This window comes from Sparus aurata, chromosome 15, assembly GCF_900880675.1.
Source record: "Sparus aurata chromosome 15, fSpaAur1.1, whole genome shotgun sequence".
NCBI classification, from domain to species: domain Eukaryota; kingdom Metazoa; phylum Chordata; class Actinopteri; order Spariformes; family Sparidae; genus Sparus; species Sparus aurata.
The window spans coordinates 20919379-20938846 of record NC_044201.1 but is presented as its reverse complement, the minus strand read 5'-3'; the positions used below and the strand labels follow the sequence as shown (position 1 = coordinate 20938846).

At 38.3% G+C, this 19468-nt stretch overlaps 1 protein-coding gene across 8 annotated transcripts in view; it reads left to right on the top strand.

Moving 5' to 3' along the window:
* cep170aa (centrosomal protein 170Aa) overlaps positions 1–19468 on the top strand; it is a 43731-nt gene that overhangs the window by 7675 nt on the left and 16588 nt on the right. For 6 of the 8 annotated variants that reach the window (XM_030441640.1, XM_030441642.1, XM_030441639.1 and 3 more), the window contains exons 2-10: positions 2776–2835; positions 3402–3538; positions 7459–7548; positions 10079–10157; positions 10439–10497; positions 10634–10865; positions 12509–12646; positions 18444–18617; positions 19075–19380. In XM_030441640.1, coding sequence (XP_030297500.1) covers positions 3434–3538; positions 7459–7548; positions 10079–10157; positions 10439–10497; positions 10634–10865; positions 12509–12646; positions 18444–18617; positions 19075–19380 — 1183 coding nt within the window. In that variant the 5' untranslated portion in view covers positions 2776–2835; positions 3402–3433. Of the gene's footprint in view, positions 1–2775; positions 2836–3401; positions 3539–7458; positions 7549–10078; positions 10158–10438; positions 10498–10633; positions 10866–12508; positions 12647–14937; positions 15935–16001; positions 16480–18443; positions 18618–19074; positions 19381–19468 lie in introns of those variants that run through there. The other 2 variants (XM_030441645.1, XM_030441646.1) reach the window with 2 other exon arrangements.

Sequence of the window (19468 nt, the reverse complement as noted above, 5' to 3'; positions counted from 1 at the left end):
TGTAAGTTTTAGAGGAAGTATGGAACAATGATGTTTGATGAATTACAGTGAGACACAGCAAAATGGTTGGAACGATCAGTTTACCCAAATTACCAAAAACCTCACCATTCTTTTAACTTTTATTTACTTGAAAAATTGTTGTAATTAATCGCAGGTGGTAATGATAATTTTCATTATTGAATAATCAGTTTTCTGATTATATAGTTAAATCATTTAATTTTTTTTTTATATGCAAAATGTCAAACAACAGTAAAAAATGCTAATTGAAATTTCCGAAAACTCAAGGTGACAAATTGCTTATTTCTGAGCAACAATCTAGATATTCAGTTGACTATTATTTACAACAAAGAAGAGCAACAAAGCTTCATACTTGAGAAGCTACAACCAGGGATTATTTTGAATTTTTGCCGAAAAATAAGTGAAACAAAAAAATGATCAACTAAATGGGTGTCATGATATTCATTCTTAATAGAAAATGGAATAAAAAGCCTTGAATGTCAAACATTAAATACAAAGGGGGTATCATCGGCGTATTGTTGTATAATACACCTAAGAATTTGCAAATGTAAATGACACAGTTGTCAGGGTATAAAACTGTTGATCTCTTGATCTTTACAAATCCAGATGTGATCAATTATTTTCAAAATTAAACTTAATCGAAACATGGATACAGAGTCTGCATGGCTAGACATTACTAGAATTAAGTGGAAAGTTCAGTTTTTGCATTTTTGTAGAACTGACTGTTTAACATAAGCTCTAAGGAGCACATGTAAGCCAGACTGCTGTGTCTCCTTCGTCAGACCTACCGCTGCATTCCTCCAGTTGTCCAGTGTCTTTCATGTGTGATAGCAAGAAGGTTTTTTAATGGCACCACACAGGCTGGTATCCATCGTATTCAGGCTCCTCAACCACATTCTCGTTAACCTTGCATTCTGCAGTGAGTGTGCAGCGGTTATTGAGACTGCAAGCCTTCAGATGGTTTGGTTACAGTGGGGAGGGGAAACCACATGTAATTATAGTGTAATGGCAGTGCTGTTGTTCTTTGGAGGCTTTCTCTGATAATGTATGCATGTGTTTTGTTTCAGTGTTCATCTAAATGCAATATCTGTTTCATTTCTGCAATACGAAGTTATCATGTGATTGCAGTCTTGCTATTGCATCATATGAGCATGGAATAATGAATTGGAATTTGGCCAGTGACTGTTCGATTGCATTAAAGGAAATCAAATCTAGCATTGTTCTCCAGTCTGAATTTCCCTGAATTTAGTTGTACTATTATTAGAGGTATTTTCATAAAGGTTGCAGAAATGTAAATTAAATTAAGGTTAGTGTGACTATTATGTTTGGCTTAATTGTTAAGGGGGATTTCTTATAATGAAGCAATGCCTTATATGTGAACTAATTTCCCATGTGGATGCTCATTATTTACAAAAGTCTTCTCTCATAGTCCGCATTTTTCCTGTCGCTCCTCAGTTAACACCATGCAGGTAAAACTGACATAATATATGTTAAAAAACACTTAACTGTGACAGTATGTTGCAGCATATTTCTATCATATCTCAGCCGTTTACAATTTTCCTCATTAAATGTTTCACATATCATATAAAATTATTCGATTTTCAAGCTGTAACTATAATGCAAAGCTGATCCTGTTTACATCACAGACAGCTGTTGCTTTGATTCTGTCATGCTTCCAACAGCATCGTGCAAGGAACTGTCAGAGGTGTGCAGTTGATTAAAATTTTACCCTGGGGATTATTGAGTTGGTATACCAAGTACTTATGAGGTCAAGTGAGCAAGGGCTTAGCTCAATAATCTTTAATTCCCTCTCTGATGGGCTTTTCTTGGCACTTTCTACACACGATAGAGTTGCTGTTATTTTAGTGCTCTTTTAAATTACCATCAAAGGCTTCCCTTTGAAACCTGTTTAATTTTTAAATAAATAATTATGAGAAATATTAAAATTGTGTAAACCTTGGTATTAAAGTGAACCCAGTTGTGGCATCAGTGTGTTTTATGACAGAGGCAACAAATTCTTCACATCACACTGAGACAGTGTGACAAATTTAGTTATGATTAGTTACTTTTGGCTGCTATATTTCACAGCCAGCTGTATTTCACTGGCAGGAAACATCAATCCCACCAGTTACTCAATCAGCCACCAAACCAAACTTATACCATGCTATGTAGTCAGTCCGTTAGAAAACTACTACACAATTAAAATGCCTGTCGGTTAGTTCTGCTTAGTGTTGTTCTTCTGGTTCTGGTCAGTTATAAAAAATTAGAGCAGAACAGAATGGATATGACCTCCTTTCCAGCTCATCTGAAGGAGAGCGAGGGGAGGAGGTAGGCAGGAGGGAAAATAAATGTCCTGCTGGGGAGGCCAGCCAACATTCCTACATCACTTCCTCCTCTAACATCTGGCAGTGATCAGGGCAGGCAGAGAGAAAGAGAGGATGCATCTTACTGGCTGGCTAGTGTTCATTTTCAGGCGTAGACAGTGAGGCATCACATTGCAAGACCGCCCACTCAACCTCATTCCCCCTACCAGCAAAACAAAATGAAGCAAGATGAAGTGATTTGATTCAGTGTTTCTCTACCAATGTTTACACTTTGTCTTTGACTCTGCTGTCTTCCTTCATTGCTTTATATGTTCTTCCATATATCTGTGCAATTTATATCATGCTGTGAAGAAAAAAATGTATGTGTTTGCCTGCGCCTGTGAGCATAAATGAAAAAGAAAATCTGAATTTTCCTTTCTTCTTTGTTTCTCAGGATGGCCTAGCTGTGTTGTGCTGTCAGCAGTCTATCAGCAGTGAGCTACCTGAACCTGAGGTGTGTAATAGAACTACTACTTTATTTTCCAATATTTAAAAAACTTCATTCAATTTGTATTGTCCTACCACTAAGTTAGGGGTAAAGGATGGCCTTCAAACCTTGGGACCACATTTACAATTTGTTATAGTACTAAGGTGTCTATGTTATGGAATTTGTTCGTCTTCTTTAATCCCACAATATGCAGTAACCAAATCTTTTTTTCTTTTAAATTTGATAGTTTCAGAAGAGAGAATGGCTTCTAATTTTGATCCCTCCTTGATATGGTCTGTTAGATCACTGTGTGTGAATCCGAAACTGTTTGAGTCTTCTTGTAGCCTGGGCTTTATTTAGATGATATACTTGTGATTCTGAGACAGAGGATAATACTGTTCTAGCAGGTGTTGTATTTGAAGAGTACCTCTTTATGTGGATATTTATACCATGATTTGACGGAAAATGTGCTAGAGTATAAATTCTATTTAAAATTGTCATTGTGTGGAAACAGTTTTACAGCATTAGGATCCAACTTGCTTAAGTGAACTAAAGATTAGCTGATTAATGCTTATTTGCTTTTGCTCCAATAGGTGTATACCAGAGGTGGCAGCAGGTTGCAGAGATGAGTGTGACCTCCTGGTTCCTGGTGAGCAGCGGGGGGACTCGCCACCGCCTCCCCCGGGAAATGATCTTTGTTGGCCGGGATGACTGTGAGCTTATGCTTCAGGTACTCAAAACTATAAGGCTACAGTAATATCCTCTGCTTCAATAAACCATAACTGGACTAGAGCTGCAACTGTTAGATTAATAGCCAAATATTCTACATGATATTTTAAATTAACCGTTTTTAGCAAAAAATCTTAAATGTGAATATTCTTTGCTTCCTTTACTCCTCTACAACAGTAAACTGCATATATTTGGTTGTGGACAAAACAGTACATTCAAGGACTACATCTTGGACATAACAACTGTTCAAGAAAATCAATGACAAAATAATTTTAAAAAAGAATGGCAGTCTGTTAGCAGTCTGATATTTGGCAAGTCACCCAAGTTCTGGGACAGTATCATAGCCAGTTAAACACTGAGTCTGACACTTATAAAGAGATTCACTCCAGTCATATAAATAACCTGCTGAGCTCACAGGAGTCAGTTTCATAAGCTCACTGTTTACAGAGTCTGCCTGAAGAAACACTACAAATAAGCTGTGTGTGCATGCCTTTGCTCTTGCAGTAACAGAAAAAGTTTCTATGTCTTGATATTGATGTGTGTGACTATGTGTGCACTGAGGTTATGTCTGTGCAGCTGAGCACACATCCAGGGAGACCATGTGTATGCTCATGTGTACCTCTCTGGTAACCATACTATTAATAGAAAGTGGGGCAGATACCTCCTGAGTTAGATCTTATCAGGCAGAGCCTGTTGCAGTGAGTAGCGGGCGCATCCATGGAAGCAGTTTCTGTTATGACATTACATACAAAGAGATGTTTTAAGTGGTATCAATGTCCGTCAGACTGTCACATTACTTTCAGGACTCTCACTGATATATTTTTTTTGACCATGTTGCTGGAAATTAGCTTTACTTCATTGTTTCAAAATCACCGTGGCTAATACAATGCATTAAATAAGATTTCTATCCAGGTTTAATGAATGCGCAATTTATTATTATCTTAAATAAATCAAATGTCATGCCTTTTAGATAGAGTTTACTCCAATTGGTGAATTTGATACTTATATTATCAAATCCAAACTTTAGAGATAACTAAAAAACATAATTATTTCTGTGTTTTCTGGCTTTAAGAAGCTAAAGCATAAATCAGATTTATAGAAGCAGCCAATATATATTTTCTTTGGAATGAACAGCAGTACATGACTGATGAAAGTTAACGTTACCAAAATCCAAGTTCACAATATGGTTCACTTTTCCACTTTGCTCAAGTCTGCTCAATTTACATCGTCTTCTTCTCACCAATTTGGTGCACTTTGCAAGATAGCTTTTAGCTGCTCAACTGTGAAAAAGATTGTCAGCCTAAAAATAGTCAGTATGGTGCAACCAAATTTATATTTAAAATCTGTTTATAGATAGATTTCAGTGATAGACAAACGAAAACTGTTAAGGTATGAGAGCTTTATATTTTGATGCACCTTTGATGTAAAGTTAATTAATGTTGCTCACACATTCTGAATGAGAACGACACCAATTTGACTTGAGGTTTGAAGTATACTAAATACCAGTACCTTACTGCAGTCACAAAGTCATGTGTTTGGAGACGTAAGCATTTGCTGTTCAATTGTATAAAACTGTCTTCGTCAGCAGGTAGAGTTTGCCAAGTTGTCACAGACATTTTTGAGTTATTTTTTGTGGTCTTTCGCTCTTGCAGTGTGTTTGTTTTGTTAACTAAAGCCACCAGGGCCAAGAATAAACTCTCAATTTCAACTGAAAAAACTTCCCCTATTTTGAAGACATTACACAGTTGTAGACACTGTGTCTAAAGTTGACCATGTTGGCCTTTCAGTCTGCTGATTGAGTTTTTATTAGTTTCCTCACTGACCTAAATCTTCTCCCAATCCTGTTCTCAGATGAGGAAACTTCAGGACAGAAGCAATTACTTTCATTAACGAAGCATGTAGAGTTGTTAAAGATCTTTTTTTTCCCCAAACACATTCTTTGATATATCTCAGATGACCTGAGGGTCTTATGCTCCTCTGTTTGTGTATGTGTGTCTGTTCTTGTATTCCTAACCTTGTGATGTCTCTGGAATGATAGAATGATAAGGGAAATCTTTCAAATTGAGGGAATCTTTTGGCTTTGTGTATGTGTGTGTTTTGAGTAGCTGCTTACATTTGTCTTCCATGTGACCACTGTAACAAGCCAAGGCCTCATCACATGGCTAAACGTTCAAGTCAGCTTGTGTCATGCACCAAATAAAACACAACCACACACACTGACAGTATATCAAACGACTGAATGACATGAGAATTATCATGCTGTTATTTGAGTGATTGGACTGAGTGTTTTGTTATTGATTTGATGTCATCTTGAAGGATTATATTCCTGTGGGTAAAATGGATACAGGAAAGCAAGTAAGGCTATTGGAGCTCTTTCTGTCTCATAGCTCAACTCATCTGCAGTGTGTGTGTGTGTGTGTGTGTGTGTGTGTGTGTGTGTGTGTGTGTGTGTGTGTGTGTGTGTGTGTGTGTGTGTGTGTGTGTGTGTGTCATGTCATGACTTTATCTCTTCCACTTTTTATGATCAGGTCTCTTTGTGTCTCCGTGTAGAATAATATTTGTTTCATTTCAGGCCCATTTTGAGAAGGTTTTCTGTATCTGCTAATTTTGAGCACCACAAATGTATCTACTTTGCTGACACTTGCTTTCAGTTAGGCTATGTTGAGCTTTTCCACATCTGTATTCTAAGTTGCTTCTGCACATATTCAGTCGGTCAGCAGTATATCTATGTGTGTCAGCAGGAGTCTTCTCTATCCTGCAGTGTGAGGTACAACAGACAGCTCACTTGGTTTCTATCCTGTTTGATCTAGCCTAATCTCACTAAAGTAATCCGTTGGGTTGGCTTCAGCATGAGTGCGCAGTCCAGGTGTCTTTCTGTTTGAACAAGGAGAGTAAAGACCTGATAGGAAAGATTCATATAATAATTCAGCTCCCAGAGACATTATAGTTATTATGGATCTCATTTTGCAAATTACTACTTTATTTTGATCCTCCAATGAAGTGTTCAGACAAAGTGGTCCAGATGCACAACAATTTAAACCTGTTCATTGATTTGTTAGATGGACCAGTCAGCCCTGAACTACAATCACACTACACACTCTAATGTATGGGCAATTTGTTACCTTTTCCTTAAACTGAGCATCTTCTGACTCAGACAAATCAGACTTTCGAATCATCATAGCCAATATAAAAGCAAAATGTGTCACTTTTTTATTTTTATTTTATTGATATGCCCTTTCTGAATGGCATGTAGACATCGCAGCAAATTTGCTTACCAGTCAGTGACTATGCATACTTCTAAATATATTTTAGAATTGTGTGACATTGATACGTGAGTGGGATATTTGACCAGATTCCACAATATATTACTATCTCAGGCTCATATCCCCTTTTTTGTGTTTACTACACAGAAGGTTGCAGTGTTTGTGCTGAAACAGTTAATCCTCAAAACAGGCTCATATCTGGACACCACAGAAAATCAATACATTCACTACCAGTCCTTCATTGTTTAAGTATTCTCCTTGTGTGTGTCTGTGTGTATGTCCGTACACAGCTGCATGAATTTGATGGCGTCAGTATGTTGTGTGCAGTGTCAGAGACATTGAAAATCCTGCTGAGAAGCTTCAAGCTGATATTTTAGTAGATTCCAGAAATAGTTTACATTGGATGCTCATACCTCCACAGAAATTTAGCAAAGCACCGTCTTGTCCAGTCTCACACAGCCCTTTAATGTTTTTTGTAAAACCAGTTGCTGTTCTGCAGAAGAGCAGCACAGATGAAGAGTAAAACTAATGTCCCCCTCTGCCTATTAGGAAATGTCGACCAAAGACATCTGAGCTTACTGACTAGATCTTAATAATCACATTCAGATCAAAGCTGTAACCTTTGGGTTAATGCTCATGTATGTGTTTTTGTTTGAAGTCCCGCAGCGTTGATAAGCAGCATGCAGTCATCAACTATGAGGCTGGAACTGACGAACACAAGGTCAAGGATCTGGGCAGCCTGAACGGGGTGAGTACACAGATAGAAATATGCAAATTCAGAGAGAGGTTAGGACAAAGAAAGATAAGAGGATGAGAGAATGAAGAAAGGACAGAAAAGATGGAGGAGGGAGGAGAGATGCATGATGGATGAGGAGTGAGGTGAGATAAGAGAATGGGTTTAACCTGCAAAAGGAAGGGTAAAGGGGTTTAGAAGGAGATAGATTGAGACTGCACGGAAAGAGAAAAATTAAGAGATACAGAGAACACAATCAAAGACATTTAAGGTAAAAACCTCAGAGACGATGACCTCAAGGGTTAAAGGTTAACTTATTGCTTGGTAGTAAATAGGAGCTTTTCTGCTGCCAATCAATCTCTCTGTCAATAAAGATTTGTATCAGGGCTGGTGTCAATTGGAATCTAAAACTAATTATGCAAATTACAATTTAAGGGCACAATCTGTTATCCAATTATAAACAAAGGGCCACAAAAACTCAAAATACAACCTTGGAGCTCCCCTAGTTTCCCATGGTTTGGGAACATTTCTTTTCAGTAATGGAATTTCAGCTTATAATCATTCATGCAACCTTTATTAAATCTTGTGGAATCACCAAGGGCATGCTCTTATTTTCAACATAATACACATGAAAATGAAAAACAAGAAAATAAACAGATAACAACAGAACACAGTTAAAACAGTTGCATTCAAGAGTAGATTAGTTTGTAATTGTGGTTTTAAAGTGACATCTAGGTACAGTTGTCTGTTTTAATGTTTGTAATATTACAAGTGTGTGCAACATAAAGTCTAAAATTAGTTTTACCCAAATTTAATATTGGACACATTCCTACGAGCATTAGCTAATAAGTCACAACCCACACCAATAATGTGATAGTTTTGATAGGGTTGTTGAACAATGTGGGCTGTGTACTGTGATTTTTTCTGGTTATTACGCAAATCTGTGTGGAGAAACACACAGCGCAGTCTCTGTTGACTGTAAGAAGGTATTTTGGGAGACACTGAACAACACTAACTGACGATGAAGTAGATTAAACAGGTTGAGTGATATATGTTAACCAAAAGTTACACTATACACTTAATCACAGTACATAACATCATTTTTGGTACATCCAAACATTTCTCTGTGACGTTTAAGGTAATTTTGCATCATAGATCTAAGAAACATTAATTACCTCTGTTTTCCTCCAATTTCAGATATACTTCACTTGTCTCTTTGACATTGTATCTCAGTAAAACCTGGTTACAGTGTCCACATGCTGTTAGTCATATGTAGTGATTAACAATCTGTCACTGCCCACCAGATTGGACACACATGCAGAATGTCCTTCATATCCGCTCCAGCTCTCAGACAGGAAGCAGGAGTCAGAGCCTCTTCCTGCTGTGTCATTAACCACCCAGCTTCTTTTGCTGGATTCAGAGGAAGTTTTCTCCTGCTGAGTCAGTAGATATACAGATATTTGCCACAGCATTGAGTGAAAAGCTGTGTTTGGCTGTGCCATAATTTACTGTCTCACTGGAGGTTTTTGGTGGTTGTTTGGTGAGGCTGTGATGAATGCATCTCTAGAGAGGAGAGAGGAATGTTTTATTACAACAGCAGTGCAAGTATGATAGAATTTCATTTGCAGTTCAGTGAAACATGATCCGTCTAGGAGCTGCAAGTAGAAGGAGGGGTTGAAGGGGGAATGGGAGTGGGAGAAGAAAACAGTGAAAGGGAAAGAAGTGCATTATCATGCTTAGGCCTTTAGTCCCGGCTGTGCAACTGATTTCTTTTAAAGAGACACTAGGATCAGCTGACTTGACTGTTCAAGGCTTCATGCATTATAGGACGTCACTGACCACATGCCAGTAACATTATTGCCTAGCAACAGTTTTAACTACTAAATCCTGAAACCAGAAATAAACATCTGAGTAATATTTAAGCAGGAGCTGGTTTTCCTTTTGATCCAATACCATCAGTAGATCACCAAAAAAATAATCAGTAACTATTTTATCAAAACACTTGTTCAAGTCATTTATCAAGCAAAAATGACACACATTTTCTTGTCCCATCTTCAGGATTTGCTCATTTTCTTTGTCATGAGGAAACTGAATATCTTTGGGGTTCTGACTAATAAATCAAGTTGAAGATACCAAGCCAGGCTCCTTTACTATTTTCTGACATTTTTTAGGTGGAACAGTTATCAGTTAACTCAGAATATAATTACAAAATAGGTTTACAATGAATATAATTATTAGTTGACAGTTTAATTAGTTTAGACATTAGTTTAGTTAACATTCATTTCAACTTTGAAGCACAAACACTTTTCTGAGTGACACAACTGTGGTATTTATCTTCTATCACTTTCCAGTCACTTTTATATGCAGTCTTCTCAGAAATAAAGATTTGTTAAGGGCGGTTAACATCCGCACATAAACTATATATTAATTTGTGTCCTTGTCTGTTTATATCATTGTTGTGATTGTTTGTCTGTTTATATCATTGTTTGTTGGTAAAATTTGATTCAAATTAGTGTCTAATTATTGTATTTTCTTCCCTCTGCAGACCTTTGTAAATGATGTCCGCATCCAGGAGCAGATGTACATCACTCTGAAGTTGGAGGACAAGCTGAGATTTGGATATGATATCCTTTCACTTTTCTGATCTTTTGAAACCTCCCCATCCACCATCAATTGGATCCTTCCTTCCAAAAACATGTTCAAGCACAGATATTATTATTTGAATTCTTACCAAATTGCCATATTTCTTTGCTATATGCTATGTGAAGATAGTACAGTTTACAGCTCGAAGTAGTATATGAATTCATCCGTGTATGTATAAAGTGTGTGTGTATCTGAACATCATAATTGTATCATATCAAATATCATAATTGTAGCCAGTCTTTCCTTAGCCTGTCCGTCTCACATACCAACCTGTTCACGGTGGTGAGAGGAGAGCTCACTGTGCCTGAAGAGGCTCTAAAGGTAAGAACATATCCATGCACAACATATGCCCTAACACACACTGTCAAGTATAATTTTTCACCAAGAAACACAGTTTGTTTTGTACTACTGAAATATCTGTATATTGTTTATTTTTTATTTCTCCATCTCCCTATAGCATGAAAAGTTCACCAGCGGCCTCCAGCTCAGCAAAAAGCCATCCAGTGGTGAAACCACTGCTGCCACAACCACAAGCAAGTCTCCCGCTAAGACCCCAACAAAGGCACTTAAGTCCCCCAGTGGCAGCAGCCTAAGGCCAGTGGAGAACAGGGCAGCAGACGGGGTCACTTCTTCCAAAGAGCCACAAACAAAACCTTTGGAATCTCATAAAGCTGATGAGAGAGTGGGAGGTGAGAGACAGAAATTTTGTGGGTGTCTTTTGTGCATTGTAGTACCTAGTGTTTAATGTGAATTAAGGCAATTTTCTGTGTCCATTTGGTCATACTGAATGCAAAACCTTAATGAGTTTTGCAACTGTTTAATTCCATTCATTGGGTTATAGTCAGAAATTATAACAGAGCAAGGGATGATTACCACAAAAATAAACGCAAAATACTTAAATGGCACAAATCCAAAACCGAGTCACAGAATTTGGATGTATTGTGGTTTCCTACAACCCAAAGAACACTTGGCTTCTCTGTGCTGCACTCCTGTACTGTTGTTGACATTTTATGGTCCACATTTTTTGCAACATAGAAGTATAGGTTGTATACACATTAGTGTTTTAATGCTTGTGTAAGCATTTTAAGATTGTTTCTTCCTCTGAGAAAACTCATTGTCACACATAATATGGTCTAGTGGGGTTTTATCTCAGGCCAGTAGGGGGTGGACATGGTCACCAGGACAAGGGCTTTCACCACTGCACCAATATGCTGTCAGTCTGTTTTAACGTAAAGGCGGTTTAGATTTAAGGGTGTCCCTAATGATGTCTTTCACTGACCAGGATGGGGTTCTAGCAGGGGTCCTGGTTAAGCTCCAGATGTTGAAACAAGGCCACATGGGGCTTGTGTTGTTGCAAAGATTAAGCAGTAACAGGGTCAGAGTGTGTGCATAATGCACACCCATATGCCAGCACTACTTTTCTTAAAATGCTGTTACGTTCACAGGCTCGCACAAGTGTAGATTTGGAGCAAACACAAAAATACTGTACGGGTTGCATGTCTCCCAGTCTGCTGCTCATGTGTTTAATGACACCCCTCTCTGTGGTTCTGTGCATGTAATCCTGCAGTGTTACTACTGTAATACCAGGCTTCACCTAGATATTATGCCTCACAGTGAGCATACATTCAGTAGCTTTTATATAGAAGGGCCCCTCTCTACTCTATAATTATCTGGCTATACTGTGATTAAACTTACATAGCTCAGGATAAGATGTACTTAAAGGAAAATGAGGTAAAGGAAGAGGATAAAGCAGGGAGAGGTTAACACAAAAAGAAGGTGTTGTGTGACACTGTGCTCTAAGCTGTAACATTGCTGGTTTCAAATCCAGCTGGAGACCTTTGTTACATGCCATTCTTGCCTCTCTCAACTATGTTTCCTGTCACTTCTCTACTGTGCTGTCCAAGATAAAAAAAGAAGTTACTGCGGAACCAAACAGTGGGGATGTCAGCCTTTATTCTAATGGGAAGAGAGAGACAAACGGAAAGTCTCTCTTTGATTTAAACTGCTTGTGTCTGACAGAGTAAGAGAGACAGAGCGTGATAGAGAGTGTACACATGTCACGAGTGTGTATCCGTCCTGATAAAGTTCTGAAAATAGGTCAGTGGTGCAAGACCCGACCAGAGGGGATTTAACAAACACACTCATACACAAAGAACAGCTGGGTTCACTTTGTGTCATCATGATACAATGAGCAGTTTATGTCAACAGTAGCAGAGTGTGTGAAGAATGTAATAAACATGTTAACATGGCAGATTCCTCTTAAAGCCACATTAAAATGTGCAATGTCTGCAAGGCTTTGTTAAATATGTCTGCATCTGTGCATTTGTCTCAGGGGACATTACAGCGCTGCCTCGTGGGACCCCCCTGTACGGCCAGCCATCTTGGTGGGGGGATGGGGATGCAGATGATGAGAACTCCTTCAAACAGGAAAGCAAATCATCCAGCAAAAAACATGACAGCTCCATTTCAGGTAGGAGGTATTCTAATTTTAGACTTCCATTTGGAGTACCATCACACACATTATCTTCACTGTAATTCAAACATGCAATGTTTAGAGTGATGGACAGACTGGTTTAAATGTTTGAAGTGAAAATATCATATTGCCAAAATATCACTGTTGTAAATAGAAGAAAGCTGGTTGATTGTCAAATGATAACCACTGTATTTGTCACATTTGACAGCAATTTTTGGATTATTTTGTCTGTCAAGATTTTAAAATAGTTTTACAGGAGAACAGCAATTTGCAACACATAAAGTAGATTGGCAATGACAATTATGACAGTTTAAAATTTGTATAGGAATATATATTTCATCTTACATGATGACGACTACAAGCACAGATTTTATACAGAATTTGATGTAATACTGAAGTATTATACAATCCTGATTCAGAAACTGTTGGGATGCTGTGTAAAATGAACTTAACTGATTGAAATCATTTTCAAACAAACTGTTTACCAACAAAGGTTTACCCAAGTGTTCCCAAGCCCATGTAGTATCATCCTTTATACAGCCATGTTTTACAAAGTCGCAATCGCCCGCAATCCTCAACTCACCTCGATAACGATAAATGAACGATAAGTAACAGCCCCCCCCCCGCACTGTAAAACTACATTGTAGTTAAGATTTATATTATTTATTTAGTAGTTAAGAACAACTGATAAGCACACGATTGAACAGCTGAAAAGCACAGATTACTTGAAATGACAACAACTGAACAAGTTTAAAAATATAAAATATACAGTCCCTTATAAACAAATTCTAAGCTTCTCGCTTCTCCCTTTTTTTATTTCTTCGAATTGAATCACGTGGTTGTACTGCAGGTGGTGGAAGAGGTTGGATGTAAATAAATAAACATTTTGAGGACTTCGCAATCAGAATCTAAGACATGAGACAAAATAGTAGAGAAGTTGACATTGCTGCTTAATAATATGTTAACCTCTTGAGCATTAGAGAACTTTTTTTACTATTATTTTCTTGATCATTATATATTTTTGATAGACACAGAATCTGTTTCAGAAGTCAGTGGGTCACATGACATGTAAGCTATTGACCCGAGCCCGTGCACGTTGTGTCCGAGCCCGGCCCGACACACTGAATGTAATTATGAGCCCGAGACCGATTTAAAACGACTGTTATAACTGACGTTCTCGACTACAATTGCGAGTTGTTTGAACTACAGAAATCTAAATGAATAATGCAACAAGTGCCGTACTTAATGCACTCGACAAAGCCGACAAATGTTATTATCACGGCCCACGACTTGTTTAAAATGGGTCCTAAGTCACACCTCCAACTTTCCTCCAAACTTGCTCAAAGTTAATTCTACTGTTTTAATTTTTTTCTTTACATCTTCATGCTCCATGTTGCACTTAAGCTACACAATCAGTGATGCCGGTAACGCGTTACTAGTTTTGTCATTTTCCTTAGTAAAAAATATATATTTTTGCTTTCTTCTTGCATCTCGGGGAGTGACGTCACGTACGCGAGAAGTCACGTTTTCCAGCATGAGGACACTCACTTGTCAGAACACGCAGAAACACAAATGCAAACAACAATGGAGGGAGGAGAGAGATGCGCGCTTTCTAGCTGTAAATACAGTCATTATTTTGAGTGAATAAAAAACAAAACACAAATGTTTGATCAGTGGACCGGCCCAGCCGAAGACAGTGGCCTGTTGCAGCCTTTGAACACAGCATCATTACACAAACTGTCCACCACTCACAGCGAGAGTGGGTTCACTTGATTACTAACCTGGCATAGCTGGTGTCGCATCAGCGGGCGGAGTTTGCCATCAAATTAATGTAAAATAAGCACATTGGTTTACGCCGGGGTAGATTAATCAAGTGGACCTAACATGTCCCCCGACCCTAGTGGATGTTATGCCTATGACACCGAATATACCGACATGGCCAAAATGACGTCGGTTATCGTTGTAAATTTCAGTATCGGTAAATTTTCGGTTTATTGCCCAGGCCTATTGTGAGCAACTGAGCCTTTTGAGGAAGCCACCTGTTACCAACTAAGCTGTTTACCTGTGAAATGTACCAAACAGGTGTTTTTGAGCATTCCACTACCCCCACATCCTCTTCCACCTCCCAGTCTTTTGTTGCCCCTGTCCCCTGTCCCATCATATTTGAAACACACTGCCAGAATCAAATTCAGGATAAGCATTATTATTACATTATTTACAAAACTGATGTGCAAACATGAAGTTGATAAGGCTAAACATTGAATATATTGTCTTTGTACTCTTTTCAACTGAGTATGTGTAAGAAAAGATTAACATATTATTTAAATTTTACATAGCATCCTCAATTTTACACTCCCCAGTTTTACTGGCATGTTTGCAGCCATGCTTAGTGTGACGAATCAGTAGAAATAGTACATTTAATATGCCTACTGTCTTTAATATAGTTTGGGTCACATATTGCAGCGTTCTTTTTGCTGACTGACTGTTTTGTATAAAACGTAGAAAATGTTCTGGTACAGTAGGTATGTCACTGTATGCTACAAAGAGAATACTATTGGAAAGCGCATTGCTAAATTGAATTACGTAGAGCAGATTGTTTTATTATTAGATTATTAATAGTGAAATAGTAGCTTGATCCTAATGCCCTCTAACTCAGTTTATTTGCTCTGTAGTGGAGCTCTAATGGCTAGCCGGACTGTCTGTTTGTATGTGTAACAATGTATATTCATGTGCACACAAAGGCTTTTTTCAGAGCCTGTATGTACATCTGTTTGCCTACTATATGTGTATATGGTGACTGTTGGACTGGGGGGATCCCGTTAACTGTGGTGGATAGTCCAGAGTAACAGGATTAGAGGCTACATCAATAGTAAAACAGCTCAGCGGCGCAAAATCAGTCTGTGCCAGGCTGGTTTAGTGTGGACCAGTGTGGTCATAAGGAGTGGGGGGAGGTTAATCATACACAGACACTGGAGCAGACTGAAGCGCTGTCAAATCTCTCGCCACATCTGGATGGATAGTCTGGCAGTGTCTTCACCAGCCTAAGAAGGAATACTTTTTTATTCAGCTGTTATTTAACAATTGTTTGTTTTTAATTATTTTTGTGTGAAAGCATGCAGATTTTGCTTGGGATTTTAGCAAAGAATTTTTCTGTTCATGTGAGATTAGAGCCAAGACTGTCATTTTGGAGTAAATCTGTGCAAGCTTGGCAGGGTGATTTGAAACCCTGAAAGCTCTCCAAAGAAATCAAGCAAATGGGGCTGGCTACTTCAGTCATGGATGTGGGTAAGTGGAAGGCATTTTGCCCTCTTGGAGCATTGAATTTTTGGCTGAGAGCTGAATGGATGTTATGATGTGGGGTTTGTTTTGTGAAGCAGCGTGCTCCAGGGGGTGTTGCACAGTGTGCTTATGTAGGTTACAAAGATCTCAGAATCAAAAGATGATCTTATCAATGTCCATGTTTTAAAAAAGTGTGAGCACGCCCTCTGTATCTGTTCTAAGAAATGGTTAAAATCAGATACAGTAGTGAAGGGGAAGTGAAAGAGCAAATGAGAGATTCAGGGCAGGAAGTGATTTTGTTGAGAGTGTGTTTTTGTATGTCAGTTAAGTTTAGTGTGCGTCCTTTTATCCTTCCCAGTGAATAGGCTGTGTTGTCAGAGCCCCCTACCCCCTTCCTTGTGTATTGTCACTCACACCGATTGGGTTACGCCATTGCACCAGCTCCCCCATTTCTCCCGACACACACACCCACATACACACAGCCTTCAGACAGTCCACTCTCTCTACACTATACTGCAGCAATCATTAGCTAACCACTCTCTAATTCTCTGGTAAGTATTGCTTTCAATTCCATATACTTTGGTAAATGGAGCTGGTAAAGGGCCTTCAATTCGAATCAACTTTTTATTTATGTGACATCCACTTACCTTGCACTTGCTTTACTTCCTTTGGCTCTTTTAGGAATTATTTGCGCAGTTAGTCATTAGAATTCGTCAGAAGAACAGTACGTCATAAATAAGTTGTTATTTTAAGTGTTTCCACAGTTATTTAAAGTCAGTTACACTTACCTCATAGTGCATGCTTTTAAGTGTGTTGAATGCCCCATATATTCAGGGTGTCATTAATCTTTTATATTGTGTCTGCTCTCCATTTTAATCTTTGTGCGTAGTAACTCTAATGGAAAACATCAACGCTGATTCTATAAAGCCTAGGTTTTCATATGTTTATTGTAAGCCAACAAAAACAAATCCTGCAGCATTAGTTTGATCTTTACATGAATGGAATTAAACTCATTCATGAAACTTCACAGAAGTTTTTAGGTGCTTCCCAGAAAAGTCTTGTGACTTATGGTGACATCATTGGAGGATGTGATAGTATTCACACCTATTATGTATGTGAGATACAGGAAGTTTGGTCAGTTCATCATGATTTCAAGAGCAAGTAGCAAATAAGAGGTACTGTTCTGCCTGTTTAACATGTTCGTACTTTTTTGAGTTGATATAGTTCATTTATCGAAATATGAAATGGTAAGATAGAAGTTCAATCCTTACTAAGCCTTGTTTGCATGGTATTATTTTCTCAGTTACGACATCACTCGTAATGTTTGATCTCAAGACCTTAATATTTGCACTCTGTTTAAATCCATGTTGTATCTTCTCAAACATGCAGAGCAGCTCATGCTGGCAGCTACAGATCTTGTTTTAGAGACAAATCCAAAGAGATTCTTTTATATTTAAGTTTAGTTTACAACACTGAATTGGAAAATAATCTTTCAAATTCAGAGGGTATGTTTCTGGGAGATCCTGCTTTGTCTTGTTTGGTCTTAATAAACATATTTATAGAATGCATTATTGATTAGACACGTGCTCACTATTTTTTTTACAAGTAATTGTATTCTGCAGAGTCAGTTTCAATATCTTCTTATTGCCGATTGCCATATGTTCCTACATTTGCTCTCCAAAATGAAGCAGATGGCCGCTCTAATTTCTGAAAAACATCATTTATCATATTCAGATCCCACAGAGGCTCTGTCTGTTAATATGAGTTGATGAGAAAATAAACGCTCCATATTGTGAGTGCCCCAAAGCAGGTTTTAAAGGCTGTACAAGAACTTCTTGTCCTGCGTGACTTACATGACTTGTGTGTGTTTGGGTGTATGTCTTTACATGAGACAGAACAGAAGGTATATCTGTACGTCTCTGTTGTATTTGTGCTTTATAGGGCTGCATCCTCCCCTAGAAGGAGACAGTAATACTGTTGAAAGATGAAACATGCTTGCTGTGGAGAGGACCATGATTGGATTGGTTATTTAACAAATAAATGCTCAAGATCTAGACAGAAGCTCAGAAGCTATCTCCCCTAAACTCACTTGTTTAGGGGAGATATATGGTGGGCTGCAACTAATGATTATGTTCATTGTCGATTAATCTGCTGATTATTTTCAAGATTCATCAATTAATCATTTAGTTTATAAAATGTGCCAGTGCATTAGGCAACATTTTCCAATTGTTTCTCTGGTCCAACCAACAATGCTAAACCCAAAGACTCGACTTTTGATTTACTATCAGAAATGACAAAGAAAAGCCGCAAATCCCTTTTCACTTAAAAAATGACACAAGCGATTAACTGACGTAACTACTTTAAATTCACTTATTGCATTATGGACTAATTGTTACAGCTCTATTGTACTGTTTTGCTATATTATTCATACAAATATGTTATACATAATCTGTTTCAACTCAGTCTAAATTTAAATCATTAAACTTAGTCACATTTTTATGTTTTTCAACCTCAGACAGCAAAGAGGCACGTCGAGGGGAGAAAGCTAAAGAGGACGGCCTTCATGCCTCCTCCGCTCATGATTCCAGTTACTTTGAGATCCCTACCAAGGAAGGTCACATGGCCAATAACGGCATCCATGAGATTCCCACAAAGGACACAGAGGGCACCGCCGCCCACACTGCTGCAGGTGCTGTACACATTTAATTAATTCTACTTTCTTCTAAATAGAAGTTACTGTGTGTATGATATATTTCTCCTTCAGAGTTTAAAAGGAATATAGGTTTATGGTGTCTGTGTTACCGAATAAGACTACTAGATTCATTTGTGACATTAGTAATTGTATATTTACATTACAATGATGCCTTTTTGAGAAATATGTCCTTTATGGCACTAAGAGGAACACCTTACAACACAAAACAGGGAAGTGACCCCTGTTTGTTCAGCACAAACAGCAACAGTCCTTCTCCAACAGAAATCATCAGCTGATTTAATCATACTAAGATGTACCATATATTTCCAGAAGTTCATTGTGCCAGTAAGTCACAGTTTTAGATTCAGTTTTTAAAAGTTTGTCACCCAGCAGAAATGTTATTTGTACTCACTGACTTACACCGACTGACACAACATCAACTTCTGCTCTACAGCTCAAGGTCACGCTTCCTTCACCATAGAGTTTGACAACACTTCTCCTGGGAAAGTCACCATTAAAGACCATGTGTCAAAGTTCACACCCGACCACCACAGATCTCGCTCCAAGAAGAGTGGAGGAGGAAGCGGAGGAGCGGGAGGAAGGGACTTGAGCACTCTGCAAGCTGCTATGATGGCATCAGAGAGCAAGGTGGCTGATTGGCTAGCCCAGAATGACCCCACTCTGGTGCGCAGCGAGTCGACGGAGGACGACAGCAAGAGCATCAAGAGTGACGTGCCGGTCCATCTCAAAAGGCTAAAAGGTGAAGGTTCTGTTTACATTTCTACTTGCTATAACTTTATTTGGTTCTCGTCATCTTCCTTTCTTTCTCTTACAGAAGATTTTAATTT